At 43.8% G+C, this 20,710-nt stretch overlaps 1 protein-coding gene and 1 pseudogene across 1 annotated transcript; one reads left to right on the top strand and one right to left on the bottom strand.

The window, feature by feature from the left end:
* LOC118800576 overlaps positions 1–20,710 on the bottom strand; it is an 81,126-nt pseudogene that overhangs the window by 22,458 nt on the left and 37,958 nt on the right.
* On the top strand, positions 14,998–19,311 carry LOC118800574 (E3 ubiquitin/ISG15 ligase TRIM25-like). Its single transcript, XM_036560847.1, has 6 exons — positions 14,998–15,964; positions 16,561–16,656; positions 17,192–17,425; positions 17,606–17,765; positions 18,578–18,634; positions 18,797–19,311. Exons 1-6 carry the CDS (start codon positions 15,383–15,385, stop codon positions 19,309–19,311), a joined length of 1,644 nt encoding a protein of 547 aa, XP_036416740.1. The 5' UTR covers positions 14,998–15,382.

The raw sequence follows: 20,710 nt of genomic DNA, 5'->3' as shown, positions 1-20,710 counted from the left end.
TATGTCTGTTCTAATGAAGTCTGATGGAGTGATGGAACTTCATTATTCATTATTAATCACTATTAAACACAAACGGTCTGTGAGCGGTTTAGAGAGACAAAATGAGTTATGGTTCCTATAGGGGGCGCTGTTAAACCCAAACAGTCTGTGTTTGAGTGATTCAGAGAGATGAGTGCTGGTTCCTGTAGGGGGCGCTGTTAAACCCAAACAGTCTGTATTTGAGTGGTTTAGAAAGATGAGTTAAGGTTCCTGTAGGGGGTGCTGTTAAACCCAAACTATCTGTGTTTGAGCGGTTTAGAGAGACAAAATGAGTTCTGGTTCCTGTAGGGGGCGCTGTTAAACCCAATCAGTCTTTTTTTGAGCGGTTTAAAGAGATGAGATGAGCTCTGTTTCCTGTATAGGGAGCTGTTAAACCCAAACGGTCTGAGTTTGAGAGGTTTAGAGAGACATGATGAGTTCTGGCTCCTGTAGGGGGCGCTGTTAAACCCAAACGGTCTGCATTTGATTGGTTTAGAGAGAGGAGATGAGTTCTGGTTCCTGTAGGGGGCACTGTTAAACCCAAACGGTCTGAGTTTGAGTGGTTTAGAGAGATGAGATGAGTTCTGGCTCCTGTAGGGGGCGCTGTTAAACCCAAACGGTCTGCGTTTGAGTAGTTTAGAGAGACAAAATGAGTTCAGGTTCCTGCAGGGGGCGCTGTTAAACCCAAACTGTCTGTAGTTGAGCAGTTTAGAGAGCCCAGATGAGTTCTGGTTCCTGTAGGGGGCGCTGTTAAACCCAAACAGTCTGAGTTTGAGCAGTTTAGAGAGAAACGAGATGAGTTCTGGTTCCTGTAGGGGGCGCTGTTAAACCCAAACGGTCTGCGTTTGTCTAACAGGGTATTAATCCACTGTGCTTTTGAATGTTAGTATCTCATTCAGACGTGGTCGTGCTGTGGGTCGCCATGGTGACCAGTCTAATGAGTGTAAAGTGTTTAATAATCAGTTGTATTTAGGGGTGTAAAGTGTGATGTAGGGTTAATGAGATTAATGAGCAGCTCTGATTAATGATTAATGAGAAAAAACACAGGAACACATTCACACACATACACCGTGTCTGATTCAGAGTGTCCAGCTGCGTCCACTCTGCTATGACCGTCACCGTTTCTCTATAAGACGCAGACTCGGACGTGTTGATGAGGTTCACAGTGAACATTAACACCTCGTCTTAATGTGTTACTGTAATTAGACTCGTTAACAGGATCGTCTCCCTGCAGATTAATGTACTTTAACTTTCTCCACACTGAGATTCTTTAATCAGAGGAGCTGAAAGGGAAGCTGTGAAGGAGCTGGACTCTCCTTACTGAGGTACAGCTGACTGACCAGCTTCTGGACTAAGACACTCACATCTGCAGCCCATAATATGAAGTAAGGTTACTGTAAGAGAGATGAGAAAGAGGGAGATGGAGGGAACGAAGAAAGCTAAGGCTGGTTAGGAAGTGTACTGTACTTTGCACAATGTGCTACAATATTCTTCTTGAGGTGTTTGATATCCAATCCTGTGGGGTATCATCGCCCCCTACTGGGCTGGCGCACTTATGAAAGTCGATTTTTTTTGTGTTTTCTCCTGGATTTGTTGGCCAAGAGTCGACTCGACTCCCAGACGCATCAGAGTGAAAGAATCAAATCTTTAATCAACTCCTCACCACTGAGGGGCGCTGTTAGCCTAGCGTCTGTGTGAACGCTGACTAATGAACGTGTTTATCTTCTCCTCTCAGACGCTGCATGTCTGGATCTGCTGACGCTGTTTATTACAATCCTCAGTGAGATTTTTCATTAAACGCTTGAGGCTGAACTACAATGAGTAAAACAACAACAACCTCCTTAAGGAGGAACCAGAGAAATGAAACGTCCTAATAAAGACGCGCCGCTGGCGTAACAGTTAGTGCTGCTGTTCATCCTCAGACTCATGACTGGGGGGTGATGAATGTCACACCCACAGTCTGACGATTAAACAGTTTCCTCCTGGCAGAAATGAAGTCTAGATCCATAAAATACACGCTGGATAATAATCACACATCACTCTGAGAGTCACAGCGTCTCAGGAGGAGGAGTTTCTCCCTGACAGGTTGATTCACTGAGCTGTTTATGTTTGATGTGTAATTATAAACCTACAATATTCACCTATATGGCAGGTGTTTCTGATAAACTGGCCACTCAGTGTGTATTTACCCAGCAGTCCACTAACTGTCCACATTCTGACAGCAGCTGCACTGCATTCAGAGTAAAACCCCAGATGGAGATGATCTTCAGTTCTCTCAGTGCTGAGATGAAGCAGAGATCAAACAGCACTGCGTTCGGTTCCTCGTCCTGCCAGAGCTTTAAGGTCCAGACAGTGGAGGAGTGACCAACACTGGACAAGATCAGACCAGAAACAGACCTGAGTAAAAACAGCAGCAGCTAAACTCAGTCAGTGAGGTTGAATACAGTTTTAGTGTTCAGGGAGTCTCTGATTCAGCAACATAGAATCAGGAATTACACAGTTTTTGGTGAATTGTTTGTACATTTATTATAATTTCTAGTGGCTTGTCTGGTGTTTCCACTCTTCTACCTCCTTATCTCTCTCTCTCTCTCTCTCTCTCGCTCTCTTCTCTCTCTCTCTCTCTCTCTCTCTGTATCTCGCCCGCTCTCAGCTCCAGCAGACTAATTGAATTTAATCCTCACAAACGTCTGAACAAAAGAACTGTTTGTCTTCATGTTGAAGTTTAGAGAAGCAAGTTCCTCTAAAACCGTCTCCACTCTGTCCAGATAAAGAAAGCAGAGGAATGAAAGCTGGAGGTGCTTCTGTGGTTCTTCCCTTCAGAGTGGAGGTTTTTAATGAATTCCAGCTGAATATTCTAATCTGAGCTGATAGTGTCTGTAATCACAGCTGTGTGGACTGAGTGGATGGTGATCAGAGGTCGGTGGTCTGCTGCTGCACTCTGGTGATGTTTTATCCTCTATTGTGGAATAAACAGTAATAAACTCTGCAGGAGCTGAAGATCCACAGTTCAGGTCAGTTCAGGGCGTTTAGAGAAGAGCTGCTCTGAGATGACCAGTCTGCTGATGGGGCTTTATTTGGCCTTTAACTGTGTACAGAGCACAAGGCTGAATATCTAAATTTTCCAGACTCTCCAGGACTGAGGAAACCCTGCATCCTCTGATTTTCTCCTGGATCAGTGATCGTTCCTTTTGACACTGCCAACAATGGATTATCTGTGTTTGTAGCACCAAATGGTCGTGTGTCTGGAAGCCCAGTGTGATGATGGTTTACTGTGTGTCAGCTGAATCCATCACCCATCTGCCCAGATTAACCTCAGATCTCTATTGGCCCCAGTACAGAGCCCTGAGGCACCTCGCCAACATTCTGATTATTAAAGGCTCTGACTTTACCTCTCCATCTGCCTCACTATGGCTTTCTGACTCCATCCTTCCACTGATCTCTGAAGAGTTCGATATTGAGCCCTGACTCTGTCTGATCTTCTGGCACTCTTCACCTCACAGCTGCTCCCTCAGCCTCCTCACTTTGCTTTAATCTCACAGGAGTCAGTCATCCATCCATGATAAGTCCTCAACACTGCAGACACGCTCTGCTGTGATGGGTTTGAAAAGAAACTGTTCTCATTCTGGGAGCCAAACAAAACACCACATCTTATTCAGACCAAACACTAAGTTTTAAAGACCAAACAACACGTTTTATGATACCAAACAAATCTTCCTAACGTAACCCCAGTAAAGTCCTGCTGTGTTCTGAGCCGATCTGTCCTGTAGGAGAGCAGTGACGCAGCTGTGCTGGGATATTTTAGTAACTGAAACAGAAGGAAAGTGTCTGATATGGAAATACAGACTGAATCAGATGTTGGGATCTGAGGGCTTTTCTTCATGTGGAGGTGGAGGCGACTCCTGCAGGTCCATAGACTGAAGGTCCTGCTGGGCTGTGTATCAGCATGAGGGTGAACTTTACAGCAGCGTTAATCAGTTTCAGCTCATTTTACTGTATTTATGAACTGCAGACAGTATTTATGGAAATGCCGTCACTAATGGAACCTGTTCTGCTACAAATCAGCCAGAATAAAAGTCTCTAACCTGCTGACTTCACTCCATGTGTGGGAGGAAGATGGAGAGATGGGTAGAATTTGAAGGGTAAGCAGACGCTCTTGTGGAAAAGCTTAAATATGATATAAAATATGCATTTCTGATGTAAAACAAGCTCCTCTTTTGTCTGTTTATGATTTCTTATTATTTTCTCCATTTATTGTATGAACAATGTTATTAATATGTGTTTTGGGGTCAGTGCAGTGAAGTCTGTGTGCTGAAAGATTTCAGTGGGTGGTAAGTCATTTGACCTTTGACCTTTGTAGAGATAAACAGAGAGATTAGCGTAGCGCTGTTAGCTGCAGGCTGTAGATGTGGGTGATGTTGGTGCTGTAGTGTTGAATGCTCTGACACTCAGTAGATTTGATGTTTTCCGTCATAATTACGGCTGAATCTGTGTCTGAATCATCTGCTCTTTAATAAATAACAACAAAGATTTGACATTTTATACAAAACCTGCCAAAATAAAGTCAATTACAGTCACTTAATTAATTACTACTAAGCCCGTTTGCCAACAGTACAGCACATCATTACTACCTAGAAACTGTTACATAGATTTTGTGCTGAGCTTCAGTGTTTTTACTCATGTTTGTCTTTAAAAACATGTTATTTCTCTCTTTGGCCTTTAATAAAACCTTTTTATGGCCTTTTATAAACTATAGTCTTTAATAAAGTGACTGTTTCAGAAGGACAGTGTCTGTGATCTACACTGAAATGAGTTTACAGTGTTCTCTATTTAATAATGAAGAGCAGCAGCAGTAAAACAGGCTGGATGTTTGTGTGAGAGATAAAAACAGTCCTATAATCGTGTTCAGTTTAATTAGAATCAGAGTAAAATAATTAAGCTGCTTTTCTCTGGAGAGTCTATAAGAGCGATCAGCTCTGGAAGAGTCATTACTGCTCACTGTCCGTTACTCTCATCTGCAGTGTGGTTTTATTATTATTATTATTTTCTGAGGAGGAGGATTAGAATCATGATGAGCTGTTTCAGTTCATACACAGTCTTTTAGGGGATGCAGTCGATCCCGTGAAGTTTCCTGATTGAGTTTGGGATCAAATAAAGCGTAAAGCAGCAGGAAATCAGGTTCTTAAAGGAGAACATATGAGGGAGCTGGAAAAGGTTCGGAGGTTAATCTGTAGTGTAAATGTAGAACCTGATACTTTCAGACCCACTTTAGATGAAACTCTGCTGTGAAATTAAAGACGCTGATATGATCACATTCAATTATCCAGCGTCACATGATCAGACTGTCCAGCAGTTTGTAGATCTCAGAGGAGAACAGCGTTGGAGGAGTTAAAGAACGTCACTCACAGTCCTAATCAGAGTCCTTATTAGTTCATGAATATTAATGAGGGATGAATGAGAGGGATGTGGTGATGCTAGCAGCTCTGAAGCTAAGCAGAGGCTAAGCTAATGGTGTGGACACTGATCAGCTTTTATTAGAAGAGGCTGATCATTAACATCCATTCACAGGTGTTAGTGACAGCCTTCAAAAGCTACACTGAACTACAATTAAAGCTTTTTCCTGGAAAAACACCTATTAAACTCTCCACACGCCTCACTGATTGATTAGCGATTAGCGCATGAGTGGCTCTTTGCTATGAGGCTTTAAACTGACCTAATCCAGCGTTCCACCCGTCCACCACTCAGAAGAGTGACAGATGAACAGGAGTCCTTCCTGTTTCTCCATTCATCTGTGAAAAATGTGATTTTTTACTTTGTTTGGTCACTTTTGAACAGACATCATAGCTTTAAAGCTGCTAGCTGGACAGATCCATTATCCAGCTGCTGGAGGCCGATTAGAGCACTTTGTCCTTCAGCTGCACACAAAAACATGCTTTGTAGCTCATTCAGCAGCTTTATTGACCTGGACACCCTGAGGAGAAACAAGCTGTGAAATTCTGACTGGATAAAATTTCAATCAGCCCAAAATGCTGCTAATGGCTGTTTGCTAAAGGCTAATTCCTAACGTCCAGAAGCCTGTTATACATCAGTGCTACCAAACTGTGGTGGATGATTCTCCAGTTTGGTTCATCTTCCTTCATCATCACAGACACCAGACTGGCAGAACTGAAGCCAACACGCCTCCTCTGATGGCCCGCCGTCTCTCTGAGAGGGTCTGAACCAGCAGCTCCTCTGTGAACTGAATCCAGTCTGAGTAGAGCTTCAGGACAGTGAAGGTGGGATACGGGGCTGAGATGTTTACTGTTATCACCACATCAGGACCGTAACTAGTGTTGATTACAGAGCATCATCTCTGTCCTCACTGAGGAGTGATGACCAGGAGATCTGCACCCAGGACACTTTATGATGGACTGTTCCCAGAAGTGCTTATAGAAATATCAGTGCTCTTCTCTGTGGGAGTCCTGGGTGAGGACTGATCCCAGACCAGCCTCAGAGGGTCCGTCTGCTCAATAAAGGGTCAGTCAGAGTCTGGATTGGTGGTGAGAGAAGTTCTCAGCAGTGACAGCTTCTTCTGTCCACCTCAGTTTATTCTGGCTGACCCTTTCTGGTCGTGTCTGAGATGAGGAGGAACAATTAGGAACAACCCATCTATAATAGACTATAATAAGTTTTTAATGGCCTTTTTTCCTTCTTCAGGCTGGAGGAGCTCCTGTCCAGTGTGGTGGTCCTTGTTCTGTGACTCAGGGAGCCTCAGGGTTCATTTTCAGAGATTAGTCCCTTCAAGACTTTCCAAAACATCCCAGGCTGCACTTTACCACATTATCGAGACAGGCAGCCTCATACTTTGATGGGGTGGAGATCATGTCTACCAGGTGTTGAGAGGTGATGGAGCTCCATGAAACCCAAAGGGAAGAACCTGATACTGACAGAGGCCTCCTGAGGTGGATGGAGTGAGGGTGACCAGCCTGTAGGCCTTACTGAGGTCTAACATGGAGAGAACCCAGGCCGTCCTCAGCCCGTCTACGAGGCTTTCTTTGGTCTCTCCAACTTTTTTCACCCATAGAAACATTTTCATTCCGATGTTCTACAGATTGATTCTGTTTTGGAGCTTAAACACCTTTAATGATGATTTTAGAGTCTCCCTGTAAAACCCCAGGGAGCTGTCGGCACTGAAAAAGGAACAGAAGTTGTTGATAACAGTTTTGTTCTGATATACTGTTCACAAAGAACAGCAGTGAAGAGGAGTTTTCACTGCACTCTTCATTTATAATAACACAGCCTCTAAATGAGCTCATACAGTGAACTGTAGAATGAACTAGTTCAGTTAATCTGTCTTTATTTAGGCTGGAGTTCTGTTTTAGTCTGTGTTAATCTCTCTCTCTCTCTCTCTCTCTCTCTCTCACTGAAGGATGAAATGAGGAACGGTGCATCATTTCTGTTCAACACAGACGGCCAGATTTCCTTCATCTACATATAAATTACAAACATGTCCATAAAAGCTCATAAAGACTCAGTCCTCATTTCCTCTGTGTAGTTATTATCAGAAACAGCAGAGTATCTCACTCTGAACACACAGCGTTATTTCAGCTCTCACTGAGGCAGAATGACCAGCACATTCGGGACTTTATGAGCTCTTTTTAAATCAAATATACTTCATAACCTTCATCACATTACTGAGACAGGCAGACTCGTACCTTTAATGTGGTGGAGATCACGTCTATCAGGTGTTGAGGTCTCCACTCAGTTACCACTCCATCAGGTGTAAGATCACTGATCCAAACCAAATGATCTCTACAGTAGGAACAAACACAAATATTGTGTGGTTTAATATCGGAGAGACTAATTAAACATGTAATGAAATGTTACATTCATTTAAATTGGACAGACTTTATGCTGCTGAGCATCTGAAGCCTCCTGCTGAATCAGCTGCAGTGGTGTGCCTCAAGGGTCTATATTCTGTCCAATCAAATTCTGCTTTTTTAACTGTCCTTTTGTGGATCACTGACCCATCAGTAGTAATACCAACACCATGAATGTACTTTGTATTCTGTGGATGTTTTGGACAGAGTATGTTTTAGTAGAATATGACCCGGCCTTACACTAACAAATAAATATGCTTCTGTCATGATAGAGTTTTCTGTATTCTGTATTCTGTTTTAATTACAGCTCCTGAGTGAGAATGTTAAGATGTAAAGGTGGATTTAATATCAGTCTGAGGAAAGAAATAAACATTTTATCTCTGAGACACATTTATTATGGAGCATCCTTCATAAAATGCATCCATCAATGTTTTATTCTTTACCTTCACTGCTGGTTGTGCTCTTCTGAGGAGGAGATAAAGGAGGGAGGACATTAACAGCAGACTAGACTTAGACAGTAGACTTTACTGCAGACTCTAACTGTGTATACTGATTTAAAACTCTTGGATTCCAAAACTAGATGACTGTATAATAAAGTGTCCACTTCTGTCCACTTCTGTCCAGTGTTGTCCAGAGTCAGTCTAATGACTTTCAGTCTGATCCTCAGTACAAAATCTCCATTAGTGTATCATCAATGCACTCCATCAGAGATTAATGGGACAGTTTTACAGCCATGGAGGAATAAAACAATACTCTCTGATCAAGAGAACGCATGACCAGACCCTCTAGCGCTGCTAATGCTAATGTAGCGTTTGTCTTCCAGGCACTCAGACTGACCTACTACACTGTTTACACTGATACACGGTCATTACGGTCATGTATGTGAAGAGTGTGCTGATGAAGCAGTGGCTGACTGCAGCCTCAGCGCTCTAAATGTAGCACTAAGGTTTAGCATTAAGCTAAGCTCAGTGTGATCATGTTCTGCTTAATAAGCACTTTTAACCCACAACGTGTTGAGTGATGAAGACTAATTAGATCATTACCCAAAGTGTGGGTGGCTGTAAGAGCTAGTAAACATTAAGACACAGTGCATTAGCTGCTGCAGAGGCTAAAGAGAGCATTATGTAGATGATCAGAGACCCTGTAACTCGAGTCCTTTAAAAATACCAGTCTGTTTGGGTCAGTCATGTTCTAGACTGCAGTGATGGTAGAGCTGAGCTTATAGAGCTTCACAGCATCACTACATGTCTGATAGATCCACCAGAAAAAGACTCAAATCACTCACTGTATCAGATTAACCATCACAAAGGCCAGTGCTTATAGCTGTGTGAGGTATTTTAGTTAGAGGTCATTAGAGGTCACTCTAAATCTCAGCTTTAACCTTTCACCCTTGTGCAGCTCCTCTCCTCATCATAAACAGTCTCAGATTTCTGAACTACGACTCCTCACAGGAAGATCAGACACTTTTTCATCTTTTCTGAGGGAAAAGTGGATGAAGGCCTTCACCTGCTCCAGGAACATGATGGAATCACCTGTAAGATCCTTCAGAACAGACTGAAGAGCACATGGAGGAACACTGTGACATTCCTCATTCACTACTGTCCTACAGAAGAGACCCCCACCAGTCTGATCATACAGCCCACCAGTATGATCATTCAGCCCGCCAGTCTGATCATACAGCCAACTAGTCTGATCATACAGTCCACCAGTCTGACCATACAGCCCACCAATCTGATCATACAGCCCACTAGTCTGATCATACAGTCCACCAGTCTGACCATACAGTCCACCAGTCTGACCATACAGCCCACCAATCTGATCATACAGCCCACTAGTCTGATCATACAGTCCACCAGTCTGACCATACAGCCCACCAATCTGATCATACAGCCCACTAGTCTGATCATACAGTCCACCAGTCTGACCATACAGCCCACCAGTCTGATCATACAGACCACCAATCTGATCATATGGACTACTAGTCTAATTATACAGTCCATCAGTCTGACCATACAGCCCACCAATCTGATAATACAGACCACTAGTCTGATCATACAGACTACCAGTCTGATCATACAGCCCACCACTCTGACCATACAGCCCACCAGTCTGATAACACAGCCCACCAGTCTGATAACACAGCCCACCAGTCTCAAAACAAAGCCCACCAGCCTGATCATACAGCCCACCAGTCTGATCATACAGCCCATTAGTCTGATAATACAGCCCACCAGTCTGATAATACAGCCAATCAGTCTGATCATACAGCCCCTCACTCTGACCATACAGCCCATGATCTGATCTTACAGAGCACTAGTCTGATAATACAACCCACCAGTCTGATCATACAGACCACCAGTCTGACCATACATCCCAACAGTATGATCAATACAGCCACAAGTCTGACCATACAGCCCACAAGTCTGACCATACAGTCCACAAGTCTGATCATACAGACCACCAGTCTGATCATAAAGTCCACCAATGTCATCATACTGCCCACCAGTCTGACCGGACAGCCTACTAATCTGATAATACAGCCCACCAGACTGATCAATACAACCTACCAGTCTCATAATACAGCTCAATAATCTAATAATACAACCCACCAATCTGATCATACAGCCCACCAGTCTGATCATACAGCCCATCAGTCAGATCTTACAGCCCACCAGTCTCATAATAGAGCCCATCAGCCTGATCATACAGCCCACCAGTCTGATCATACAACCCACCAATCTGATCTTACATGTTTGATGTTTGAATTTTGCTTCTTTAGTTTTGCTCTGGAACTTCAAGGTTAATGTAGCTGACAGGCAGTGGAAATTTATACACCACCAATTAGCACTGTACAAATTAATCTAACAAAATACACAGAAATTCATTTGAGTCAGACAGAGATCTCTCTCTCTCTCTCTCTCTCTCTCTCTCTCTCATTATTTTATTAATTTATTTAGATGTTTAAAATACTCAGACAGGACGAAATTCAGTTAGTGAGGATCCTTCCATCATAATAAAAATGTTCTCAGAGAGAGAAACTCTTTCCTCACACCTGCATGTCTCTGCACACTCCAGAGTTTAATGAAGTGATAATAATTTATTGCACTCCAAATTCTGGAGGTCTTCTGAGCTCTGAAGTAATCAGAGGAAAAGCACTGAGCAGTGAAATACACTAAACCAATGAATGAACAGGTGACAACGCCAGTCAAGCTTTACCTGAACACTGTGTTCATTCATTTCTCTCTGTTTTTCTCCTTCATTTCCTCTAATCTGAGACTAAACACATTCCTGTGAGGTCAGTGAAGAATCTCTCTCCGTCTCTGAGCTCCTGTAGACCAGATAGCAGTGCAGGACTGGGGGAGAAGAGGGTGGAGGGGTTCAGTTAGGGTTGAGGTCTTGAGTTTAGGTGTTGAGTTGGTGTTTGAGGTATTGGACGGGGGTTGAATGTTTTGAGTTTAGGACTGATGGGGTGTAAATGTGAGTTGAAAGTGTTGAGTTGGGGTTGGAGGTGCTGAGTTGGGTTTAGAGGTGTTGAGTTGGGGTTAGAGGTTTTGAATTGGGGCTAGAGGTGCTGAGTTGGGGTTGGAGGTGCTGAGTTGGGGTTAGAGGTGTTGAGTTGGGGTTGAAGATGAGTTGGAGTTTGGAGGTGCTGAGTTGGGGTTAGAGGTTTTGAGTTGGGGTTAGAGGTGTTGAGTTGGGGTTGGAGGTGTTGAGTTGGGGTTGGAGGTGCTGAGTCGGGGTTAGAGGTGTTGAGTTGGGGTTGAGCAGGAGGTTCTGAGATGAGCTGGAAATGCTGAGTTGTGGTCAGATTACTCCAACACAGTTGAGGTTGGACCATTCAAGCCCACCTGCTCTCTTCACAAACAGAGCACATAGCGCCCCCTGGAGTGAATCTAATGTCCATCCTGAACACAAAGCAGAGCTGAGCTCCATCAGTCACTTTGGGTCACATCCAGCTCATCTGTCTCATCACCTCATCTTCTCTTCTCCTGGTCCAGCAGGAGGAACTAATGACCGCTGGGTATCTGTGAAGAGGGTTCAGGATGAGGCTGCAGCTCTGAGTCTGATTATTTATAGATAAGCTGCTCAGAAAAGCCTTGAAGCTCCCAGACTGTCTGTGAGAGAGACGGAGAGAGAATGTACTGTTTGTACATGATGATCATTAATATTAGCTGAGGGATCAGTGTTCCTCTCTCAGTGACCTCGACTCTCAGAAACATCTCTCAAACTCACACACATCAGAGGAAACAGCAGCAACATCTGGACTTCAGTGAACTCCAGCATCTACAACAACCTCAGCCTGAGAGACTCAGTAGGCAGCTCAGAAACAAACACAGCCTGAAAGTGAAAAAGCTCTGAAAGGAGATTTGCAGTCAAACACGCATCCACCCTCAGAGCCGACCGTCTGATCTTGGACTGACGCTCTCAATCACAGCAGGTTATCCAGCCATCAGTTTGGCCGTCAGTGTGTTCCTCCAAGTCTGAGGCTGCGAGACGTTTAGCCACTACAGATCAATGAGTTGTGACCTTACTGTCAAATCAATAATCAATACATAGTGTTGACCCTTACAGGTCTGGAGTTATTACTGTCACTCTGACATGCTGTTCAAACACAGTTAATTACTCAGTTATGACATTTCTGTCTCTGAATAACTCACTGCTTTGATGGGATGGAAACTTCTGCTGCTTTTATTTTGTAGATCAGGAGGTGCTGATGCTCACAGCTACAACCTTGAAGAGCTCTTCATCTTTCTTTTCCGTCAGCTTCTCCTCTCCTTCGTCCTCAGCTTTTTTTTAGTAGCTAGGTAACACTACTACAGTGAGTTCTTTACAAAGTGATAAATCTTAAAATATCAGTAAACACATCTTCACTTCATTGTAGAGTCCATTCTGGAGCCCCTAGTGGTGATGATGTAACAGTGCTTGGAGACTTTATCCTCACCTGGAAAAGCAAAGAATTCACTAAACTGTGTTTGACGCTTTCTCAATAGCGTTAGCCTCAACTGCAAGTGCTAACACAGATAGAGGAGAATTTACAACTGAAGACACAAACAGCTCAAATAAGCAAACATTACTCACTGTCGCCCCCTACATGTAGTCAATACACTTTTTCTCTTTGTTTATTATTTTTATTTAAATTTTCTTTTATTGATGCGGAGCAAATCTGTTATTTTTCAATGCTGGTTCTCTTCGTCCCCCATGTGGTCATACAGGCCTCATCCATCACTGCTCACACTGACACACCGGGATTCTCAGCAGGTTCCTGTCCTCCCTCACTCCGTCCATCTCTCTGTCCTCCAGCAGAGAGTCAGGGATGGAGAGAAAAGAGACAGGACTCAAGACCAAATCCTGTTTCCACAGCAGAGCTAGCGCTTCAAACCCACACTAGCAGTAATTACTCAGCCCTGACGTTCCTCCCTGAGCAGGACTGGAGCTCCTGATCTCCACTGAAACCCTCAGATACTCTCCCAGTCCTCTCCTAGTGGCTTCCAGGGAGTCCCTAATAATTTACACCATGAAATGAGGAACTTCAAGAGCTTTGGAGGCTTTTGTAGCTGCTGTCTTTCTGCCTGGCTGCTTCACTGAGAGGATTCTGGATCTCCATAAAGGAGAGATGAGATGGAAAAGGTGACCAGCTTTGGTGTAATAAAGACCTCAGATTCAGACTTTGGTACATCATTTACAATCAGAAGAGTTAAACTCTTCTCATATGATTATATCTCACCTATAGTATATGAAATATTGTTTTGGGCAAATAAATAAATTAAATTATTAAATGATTAACTGAATTATGGCTTATTCTAAACAATTCCACTACTGATACTGTATAGTGAAGCTGTCTGACAGTAGAAGCAGTAAAATGATCATTAAATGATGAACTGTAAACATCACCACTGTAATACTCTGCTACAAAACCTTCACCTTCCGTCTGACGTCCACCAAAAACGCATGAACCTGTTTATTGATCAAGAGTTCCAGATCACTCTGATCATATTTACTGTATTTCCACCCCAAACTGAGCTCTTCACTACGCCACTGTAGCAGCAGCTCCACACAGTCTGCTCTGATCCTCCAGCAGCTCCTGTATCTCCTCTGAGAGACTCCAGCTCATATCAGAGGAGCAGAGGAAGAAAAGGAGGAGTGGACAAGCATCCGTAGCTAATCGCTGTCCATCTCCAGTCTGAGCTGTAGAGAGATCTCAGAGAGGGAGACGGAAAAAGACGCTGACAGGAAATGAAAAGGGAGAGATGGAGATAAAATCAGGAAACACAATGAGAGTCTGTGCATAAACACACAGCAGTGGCTAAAGCAGCCAATAAAGAGAAGCGTGAGGGTTAGCATAGCAGGCTAGCCCACACACTAGGCCATATTAAATAATGCAGTAAAGCAGCAGTGACAACTTTAGAGCTGTAGGAGTTGAACATGTCAGTCCTGGACGAGTCAGAAGCTGATGGTGCAGAACGCTGGATTTCAGCGCTGGTCATGCTAATGCTTGAGTCTGTTAGCTTAAATAAGAGAGCAGGACTCTCGTGATTCACCGTGCAGAGCAATAAAGAGACCAGCTTTAATGACCTTTACCATCAGCACTGAGATCAGATGGAATCGGTCAGTCTCAGAGAGAAAACTGACCACACAGAGTGTTTGAGGAGGTAAACAAAGCTGGAGAAACTGACCTGAGTTAATGATGATGAGTCAGTGAGCTGTTCATCAAAGCCCAACACAGACTCAGTTATATTGAATACAATAGAGTTCTAATCCATTATTTAACTTAACTGTGCATTTCTATGTAGCTAACAAGCAATGGAGACTTATGTACACCGATTAGCATGGTGCTAACTGCATGTGTATGTGACTCTGTATGATTCACTGTATCTATAAACATGGATTAAAGTACATTAGCATAGCTAAACACAGTAGAGAAATCTTGAAATGTGATTTGTGGCAGAACTATCGCTTTAAGAGCTCCAACAGGAGAACCAGCCTGTGGAGGGTCCTGCACGGAGGGTCCTGTAATTCAAGATCAGTCAGCATTTAGAGACTGTAGTTCAGGAGTCGTTTGTGGATTGCAGTTCAGGAGTCGTTTGTGGATTGTAGTTCAGGAGTTATTTGGTGGATTGTAGTTCAGGAGTCGTTTGTGGATTGTAGTTCAGGAGTTATTTGGTGATGGTAGTTCAGGAGTCGTTTGTGGATTGTAGTTCAGGAGTTATTTGGGAATTGTAGTTTAGGAGTTATTTGGGGATTGTAGTTCAGGAGTTATTTGGGGATTGTAGTTCAGGAGTTATTTGGGGATTGTAGTTCAGGAGTTATTTAGAGATTATAGTTCAGGAGTTATTTTTTCATGTCCCACTTTCTTTGACACGTTAACCACAAGCACAACAGGAAGTGACTCACACTCAGTTCAAAGAAACCAAAACTGGTCTCAGAGTGCTGCTTGCTTACGTTCTCACGCTCTCTCTCTCTCTCCCTCTCGCTCTCTCTCTCTCTCTCTCTCAGTGTAGACGGTCAGGATGATGGCAGAGGCCAGTATTTCAGTAGATCAGCACCAGTTCAGCTGTCCAGTCTGTCTAGATCTCCTGAAGGATCCAGTGACCGTTCCCTGTGGACACAGTTTCTGTATGGTGTGCATTAATGGCTGCTGGGATCAGCAGGATCAGAGGGGGCTCTACAGCTGCCCCCAGTGCAGAGAGACCTTCACTCCGAGGCCTGTTCTATGCAGAAACTACTTTATAGCTGAAATGTTGGAGAAACTGAAGAAGGCAGAAGACCGAGCTGCTCCTCCTGCTGGATCTGGAGATGTGGAGTGTGATTTCTGCACTGGGAGGAAACGCAAAGCTGCAAAATCCTGTCTGACGTGTCTGGCCTCCTTTTGTGAAGATCATCTTAAACCTCACTATGAAGGTGCTGCTTGGAAAAAGCACAAGCTGGTCAAAGCGTCCACACGACTACAAGAGAAGATCTGCTCTCAACACGACAAACTGATGGAGATCTACTGTCGCACTGACCGAAGCTGCATCTGCTATTTGTGTACAATGGATGAACACAAAGGCCATGATACAGTCCCAGCTGCAGCACAGAGAACCCAGAAACAGGTGAGAACTACAGACCTTCTGGATCTAAATGAAGCTAAACTGCATCAGCTGAAGGATTTAAACTGTCTCAGTTCTTGAGTTTAATGGGGTTTGTGTGTAAAGAATGTGTGTAAAGTGTTGTGGATGAGGAAGTGTTGAATAAACTCTTTCTTCCTCAGCAATAGGAATAAAGTCAGAGCAGTCTGTGAATGTTTTACCAGCCAACACCCTCTTCAGCCTTATAGTGCTCACATGATGGTGTGAAAGCTCTGTAGAACAACAGTGAACTTCACTACTGCGTCACTCCACACTGACTCACCCACAACATGTCCACTCACGTCCTGGATTTACATGGAAATGTTCAAGAAGAAACGTCAGTTTAGTTCAGTCAACTTGAGACATTATAGAAAGGTCTAGCAACACTTTACCAACCAATGGACCTTTATAAAGTCCAGAAAAGTGCTGTAAAGTGAAGTTTCTGTATGAACCTGATGAAGCTCCATGAGGTGAGTGGACTGGGCCGAGGTGAGCTGGTGTGGAATGACCCTTCTTTAACCCACATTCATCCTAATGAGTGTAGGTGATGATTCCCAGTCATATAGTGTGTTTGTTGACAGAGGGAGCTGGAGGAGATGCAGAGAGACGTCCAGCAGAGGATCCAGGAGAAACAGAAGAAGCTGCAGGAGCTGGAACAGGCTGTGAACACTCTTAAGGTGAGGACTGAGCAGAGATTGGATATTTCAGAGCTCAGTCAGGTTCTCCTCCAGTCAGACAGTGAGGAGCTCAGTGTTGGACACTCTGGGATTAAATTCACACACTTTCTCCTCCCATTACACCAAATGGAGTCCAGCACACAAGACACGTTTGGGCTCTGAAGGTTCAGCACTGGAGCTACAAGGCTAATGTAGCTAATAAGCTGATACTGTACTCTACCAGTTAGCACGTAAAAGTGTGTTAGCATAGATGAAAGCAGTAGCAGCCGTCCAGAAGTCTCACTTTCATCTGTGTCTCTGTACCATTTTTATAGATCACAGTGAGTCATAGAATATTTCTACTGTTACTCCACAGCTTAGCTACATTAGCCTCACAGCTCCAGTGCAGACCAGAGGAATCAAACTTCAGACACTAAACCCGTCTGAACTGATGGACTACACTGACTGTGAGGAGTGAAAGTGTGTAATGAGATGTTCTACTGAAGTCCTCCTTTAAATGGAGCTCTATATGTGCTCTCTGTATGTGCTCTAACAGCGCTGTGCTCAGACAGCAGTGGAGGACACTGAGAGGATCTGGACTGAACTGATCTGCTCCATTGAGAAAAAGCGCTCTGAGCTAACAGAGCTGATCAGAGCTCAGGAGGAGGCTGAACTGAGTGCAGCTGAAGAACTCCTGGAGAAACTGGAGCAGGAGATCGCTGATCTAAAGAGGAGAAACACTGAGCTGGAGCAGCTTTCACTCACAGAGGATCACATCCATTTCCTCCAGGTAACAATCACTGATCTACAGAGGAACCTGTTCATCATCAACTTCATCAAACTCCTCTCAGCTAAAGTTCATGAAGACAGTAATAAACAGAGCTCTGTCTGATCACTCGCTCATCTTTAGTCTGATTTGGTCTGATCTGCTTCATTCCTCTTTTTCTCCATTCTGTTTTTCTCTGTGTAGAGTTTCCAGTTTCTGAGCGTCTCTTCTGGATCTGAGGACTCCTCCAGCATCTCTGTCCATCACCATCTCTCATTTGATGGAGTGAGGAGCGCTCTCTCTGATCTGAAAGAGAGACTAGAGGAGTTCTGCAGAGAGGAGTTCAGGAAAATCCCTCCACAGGGTAAGAGGAGCTTCCTGCTGGGAAACGGATGGATGGAAAGCTTTACTCCACAACCACATGGGATACCATAGCAACCACTGAGCAACGGCCTAATAACCACATGCAATCCCATAGCAGCTGCCTAGCAATACCCAAGAAACCACCATGGATACCATAGAAACCACTTCATAAAATCTTTGCAACAACCAGAGATTGCATAGCGAACACATACCGATTCCCTAGAAACCACTTTGGACACACATAGCAACCAACATACAACACCCTAGCAACCATTTGACATACCATAGCAACCACCAGAGATACCCTAGCAACTACCAAGCAGCAACTTACTAACCATGTAGAACAGATCTACATGACATAGACAGCAAATACCTAGAAACACCCTCTGCAACTACCTGGAATACCAATGCTGGAGTAACCAGGAACTGTCCTACAACAGTCTTCGGATCCACAGCATCCACCTATTGACACCTGCCAACCACAAGAGATACCGTAGCAATTAAGTAGCAAGTAATTTATAACCATAGTAACCTTTTTGCCAACAACCATCTGGGAATTGTTTTAAGCAGCGCAATTTTCTTCAGAAAAAGCAGTTTTCTAGTTTTCGATTTCAAAACTTTTTAGCTTCTGTTGATAGAAGACATGTTTATACAGCTTAGAGTGAGACTGAATAGGATGTTTTCTCCTCAAAAAGATTAGAAAAAGAATTAATAAAAATTCACAAGTTCCTATCTGTACAGAGTCTCATTCTATTCTATTCTATTCTATTCTATTCTATTGATGTGGTCCTGTGTGTTCTTGTGTCTCCACAGCTGCAGCAGCTCCTTTATTACTCTCAGAACCAAACAGCAGAGAAGATTTTCTACAGTGTAAGTTGAGCCTTTAGGCAGCGTCTGAAATTCTCACTGTAGAGACGTTTAAAGTTAAAAATAAACACAACAACAAACACAACGTTTTTCTTCAAATAAGAACTTTCTGTGAACACAAACATAAACGGATTACTTTCTTTATTTTATTGTGATTTTATTTAGATTTCTGTCAGCTGACTCTGGATCCTAAAACAGTGCACTGTCGCCTCAGTTTGTCTGAGAACAACAGAGTGGTGGAGAGGAGTAAAATAGTCCAGAGTTACTCTGATCATCCATATAGATTTGCCTGGTATCCTCAGGTGCTGAGTGTGGAGAGTCTGAGTGGACGCTGTTACTGGGAGGTTGAGTGGAGCGGAGAGGTGGACATATCAGTCTCATATAAAGAGATCAGCAGGAAAGGAGGTATTGAGTGTGCGTTTGGACGTAATGATCAGTCCTGGATGCTGCAGTGTTCCACTTCCTCTCTCACTTTCTGGCACAACTACAATATCACTGCTCTCCCAGGACGTCCATCCTCCAGAATAGGAGTTTATGTGGATCCCAGTGCAGCAATTCTGTCCTTCTACAGCGTCTCTGACACAATGACCCTCCTACATACAGTCCACTCCACATTCACTCAGCCTCTCTACGCTGGGTTCTGTGTTTGGGAAGGATCAGCTGTGAGGTTGTGTGATTAAAAATGATGGCGGTGGGCTCCCGAGTGGCACAACCATCTAAGCGTTGGCCCCATCATCAGGAGGTCACGAGTTCGATCCCTGGTGCTGCTACAGCCGTCCGTAGCCGGGAGTCCTAGAAAGCACAACTGACCTCGCTCTTTGGGTGGGTAGGATGGCCCCCCTTCTCCCCCCATCACTCAGCCTGATGCTAGTCAGCGCAGGTGTCTGTTAGCTGACGTAACAGATATGGTGGTTGGCGTTTCCTCCAAGCACGTTCAGCTGTCCAATGATGTTGCGTGAGCGGCAGATGCGGTGGCTGGTTTCACAGGTCTCAGAGGAAGCCTGTGTTAGCCTTCACCCTCCTAGCGTTGATAGCATTGTGTGATTGGGGGAGTCCAAACTAGCGGGTGGAAGTGGAGATGACTAAATTGGGGAGAAAATCAGGTAAAAATAAATAAATAAATAAAAAATGATGGTGGTGAACGTGGCTCATGGTTTGCGAGGGCTGTTTGACTAAGTTTCTGTTCTTAGCCCATCCTCCTCTGGTTGACACCGGACAGCAAACAGTGTTAGTATAAAGTATTAGAAAACAAAACGGGGAAAAACAGGTGGAGCAATGATTAATTTAAGAGTTTGAGTTTATGCAGCAGCAGCATCAGGAGGGTCAGTTCATGGAAGTGAGGTTTGCACAGCTTTGTACAGTGTGAAGCTCCATGGTAGTCAAAACGGTGCAGATAAGCCAAACTGAGATGGAGCTCTGGTGACTCTAGCAGGTCTGGCAAACGTCGCACAGGGGCTCAAATAAAGGAGAGAGAGAGAGAGAGAGAGTGAGAGATAGAAAGAACAATATTAATTAAGAGGACAGGTGCGTTTATGGAGAGATATCAGAGAGTAATAGTGCAAACAACTGATATTAGCAAAATGCTTGTGCAAACAGATCAGTTTTAAGTCTAGTTTTTAATGTAGAAAGTGGGTCAGTCCCAAACAGAGGTCAGGAGATGATTCCACAGTTTTGGGGCTATGTAGGAAAATGTTCGACCCTCTGCTGTGTTTTTTCTAATTCTAGTAACCGTCAGCAGGCCGTTATTCTGTGAGTGGAGCGTACGTGTGGGTTCGTATGACTGATCTAATTCACTAAGATACCGTGGGGCCATTTAATGATTTGTACGTTGAGAGAAGAATCTTATATTCTACACCAAATTTAACAGGTAGCCAGTGTAATGATGACAGGATTGGGGATATATGGTCAAACCTTTTGGTCCTTGTAAGGACTCTAGCAGCTGCATTCTCGATCAGAGCTTATTAAGTAATGTATTGGAGCGTCCAGCTATATTGATGTTACAGTAGTCCAGCCTGGAGGATATAAATGCATGCACCAGCTTTTCCACATCGTTCAGGGCTAGAATATTACGTAGTTTAG

The sequence above is a fragment of the Colossoma macropomum genome, unplaced genomic scaffold, assembly GCF_904425465.1.
Source record: "Colossoma macropomum unplaced genomic scaffold, Colossoma_macropomum, whole genome shotgun sequence".
NCBI classification, from domain to species: Eukaryota; Metazoa; Chordata; class Actinopteri; order Characiformes; family Serrasalmidae; genus Colossoma; species Colossoma macropomum.
The sequence above is the reverse complement of the archived record's forward strand: the minus strand, read 5'-3'. Positions and strand labels throughout refer to the sequence as shown.

Bases quoted from the DNA above. Each gene is read 5' to 3' on its own strand.
- LOC118800574 (XM_036560847.1), top strand. From the start codon at position 15,383: ATGATGGCAGAGGCCAGTATTTCAGTAGATCAGCACCAGTTCAGCTGT. The intron at 17,426-17,605 runs GTAACAATCACT...TTCTCTGTGTAG, and splicing joins ATCACATCCATTTCCTCCAG to AGTTTCCAGTTTCTGAGCGT. The intron at 18,635-18,796 runs GTAAGTTGAGCC...GATTTTATTTAG, and splicing joins CAGAGAAGATTTTCTACAGT to ATTTCTGTCAGCTGACTCTG.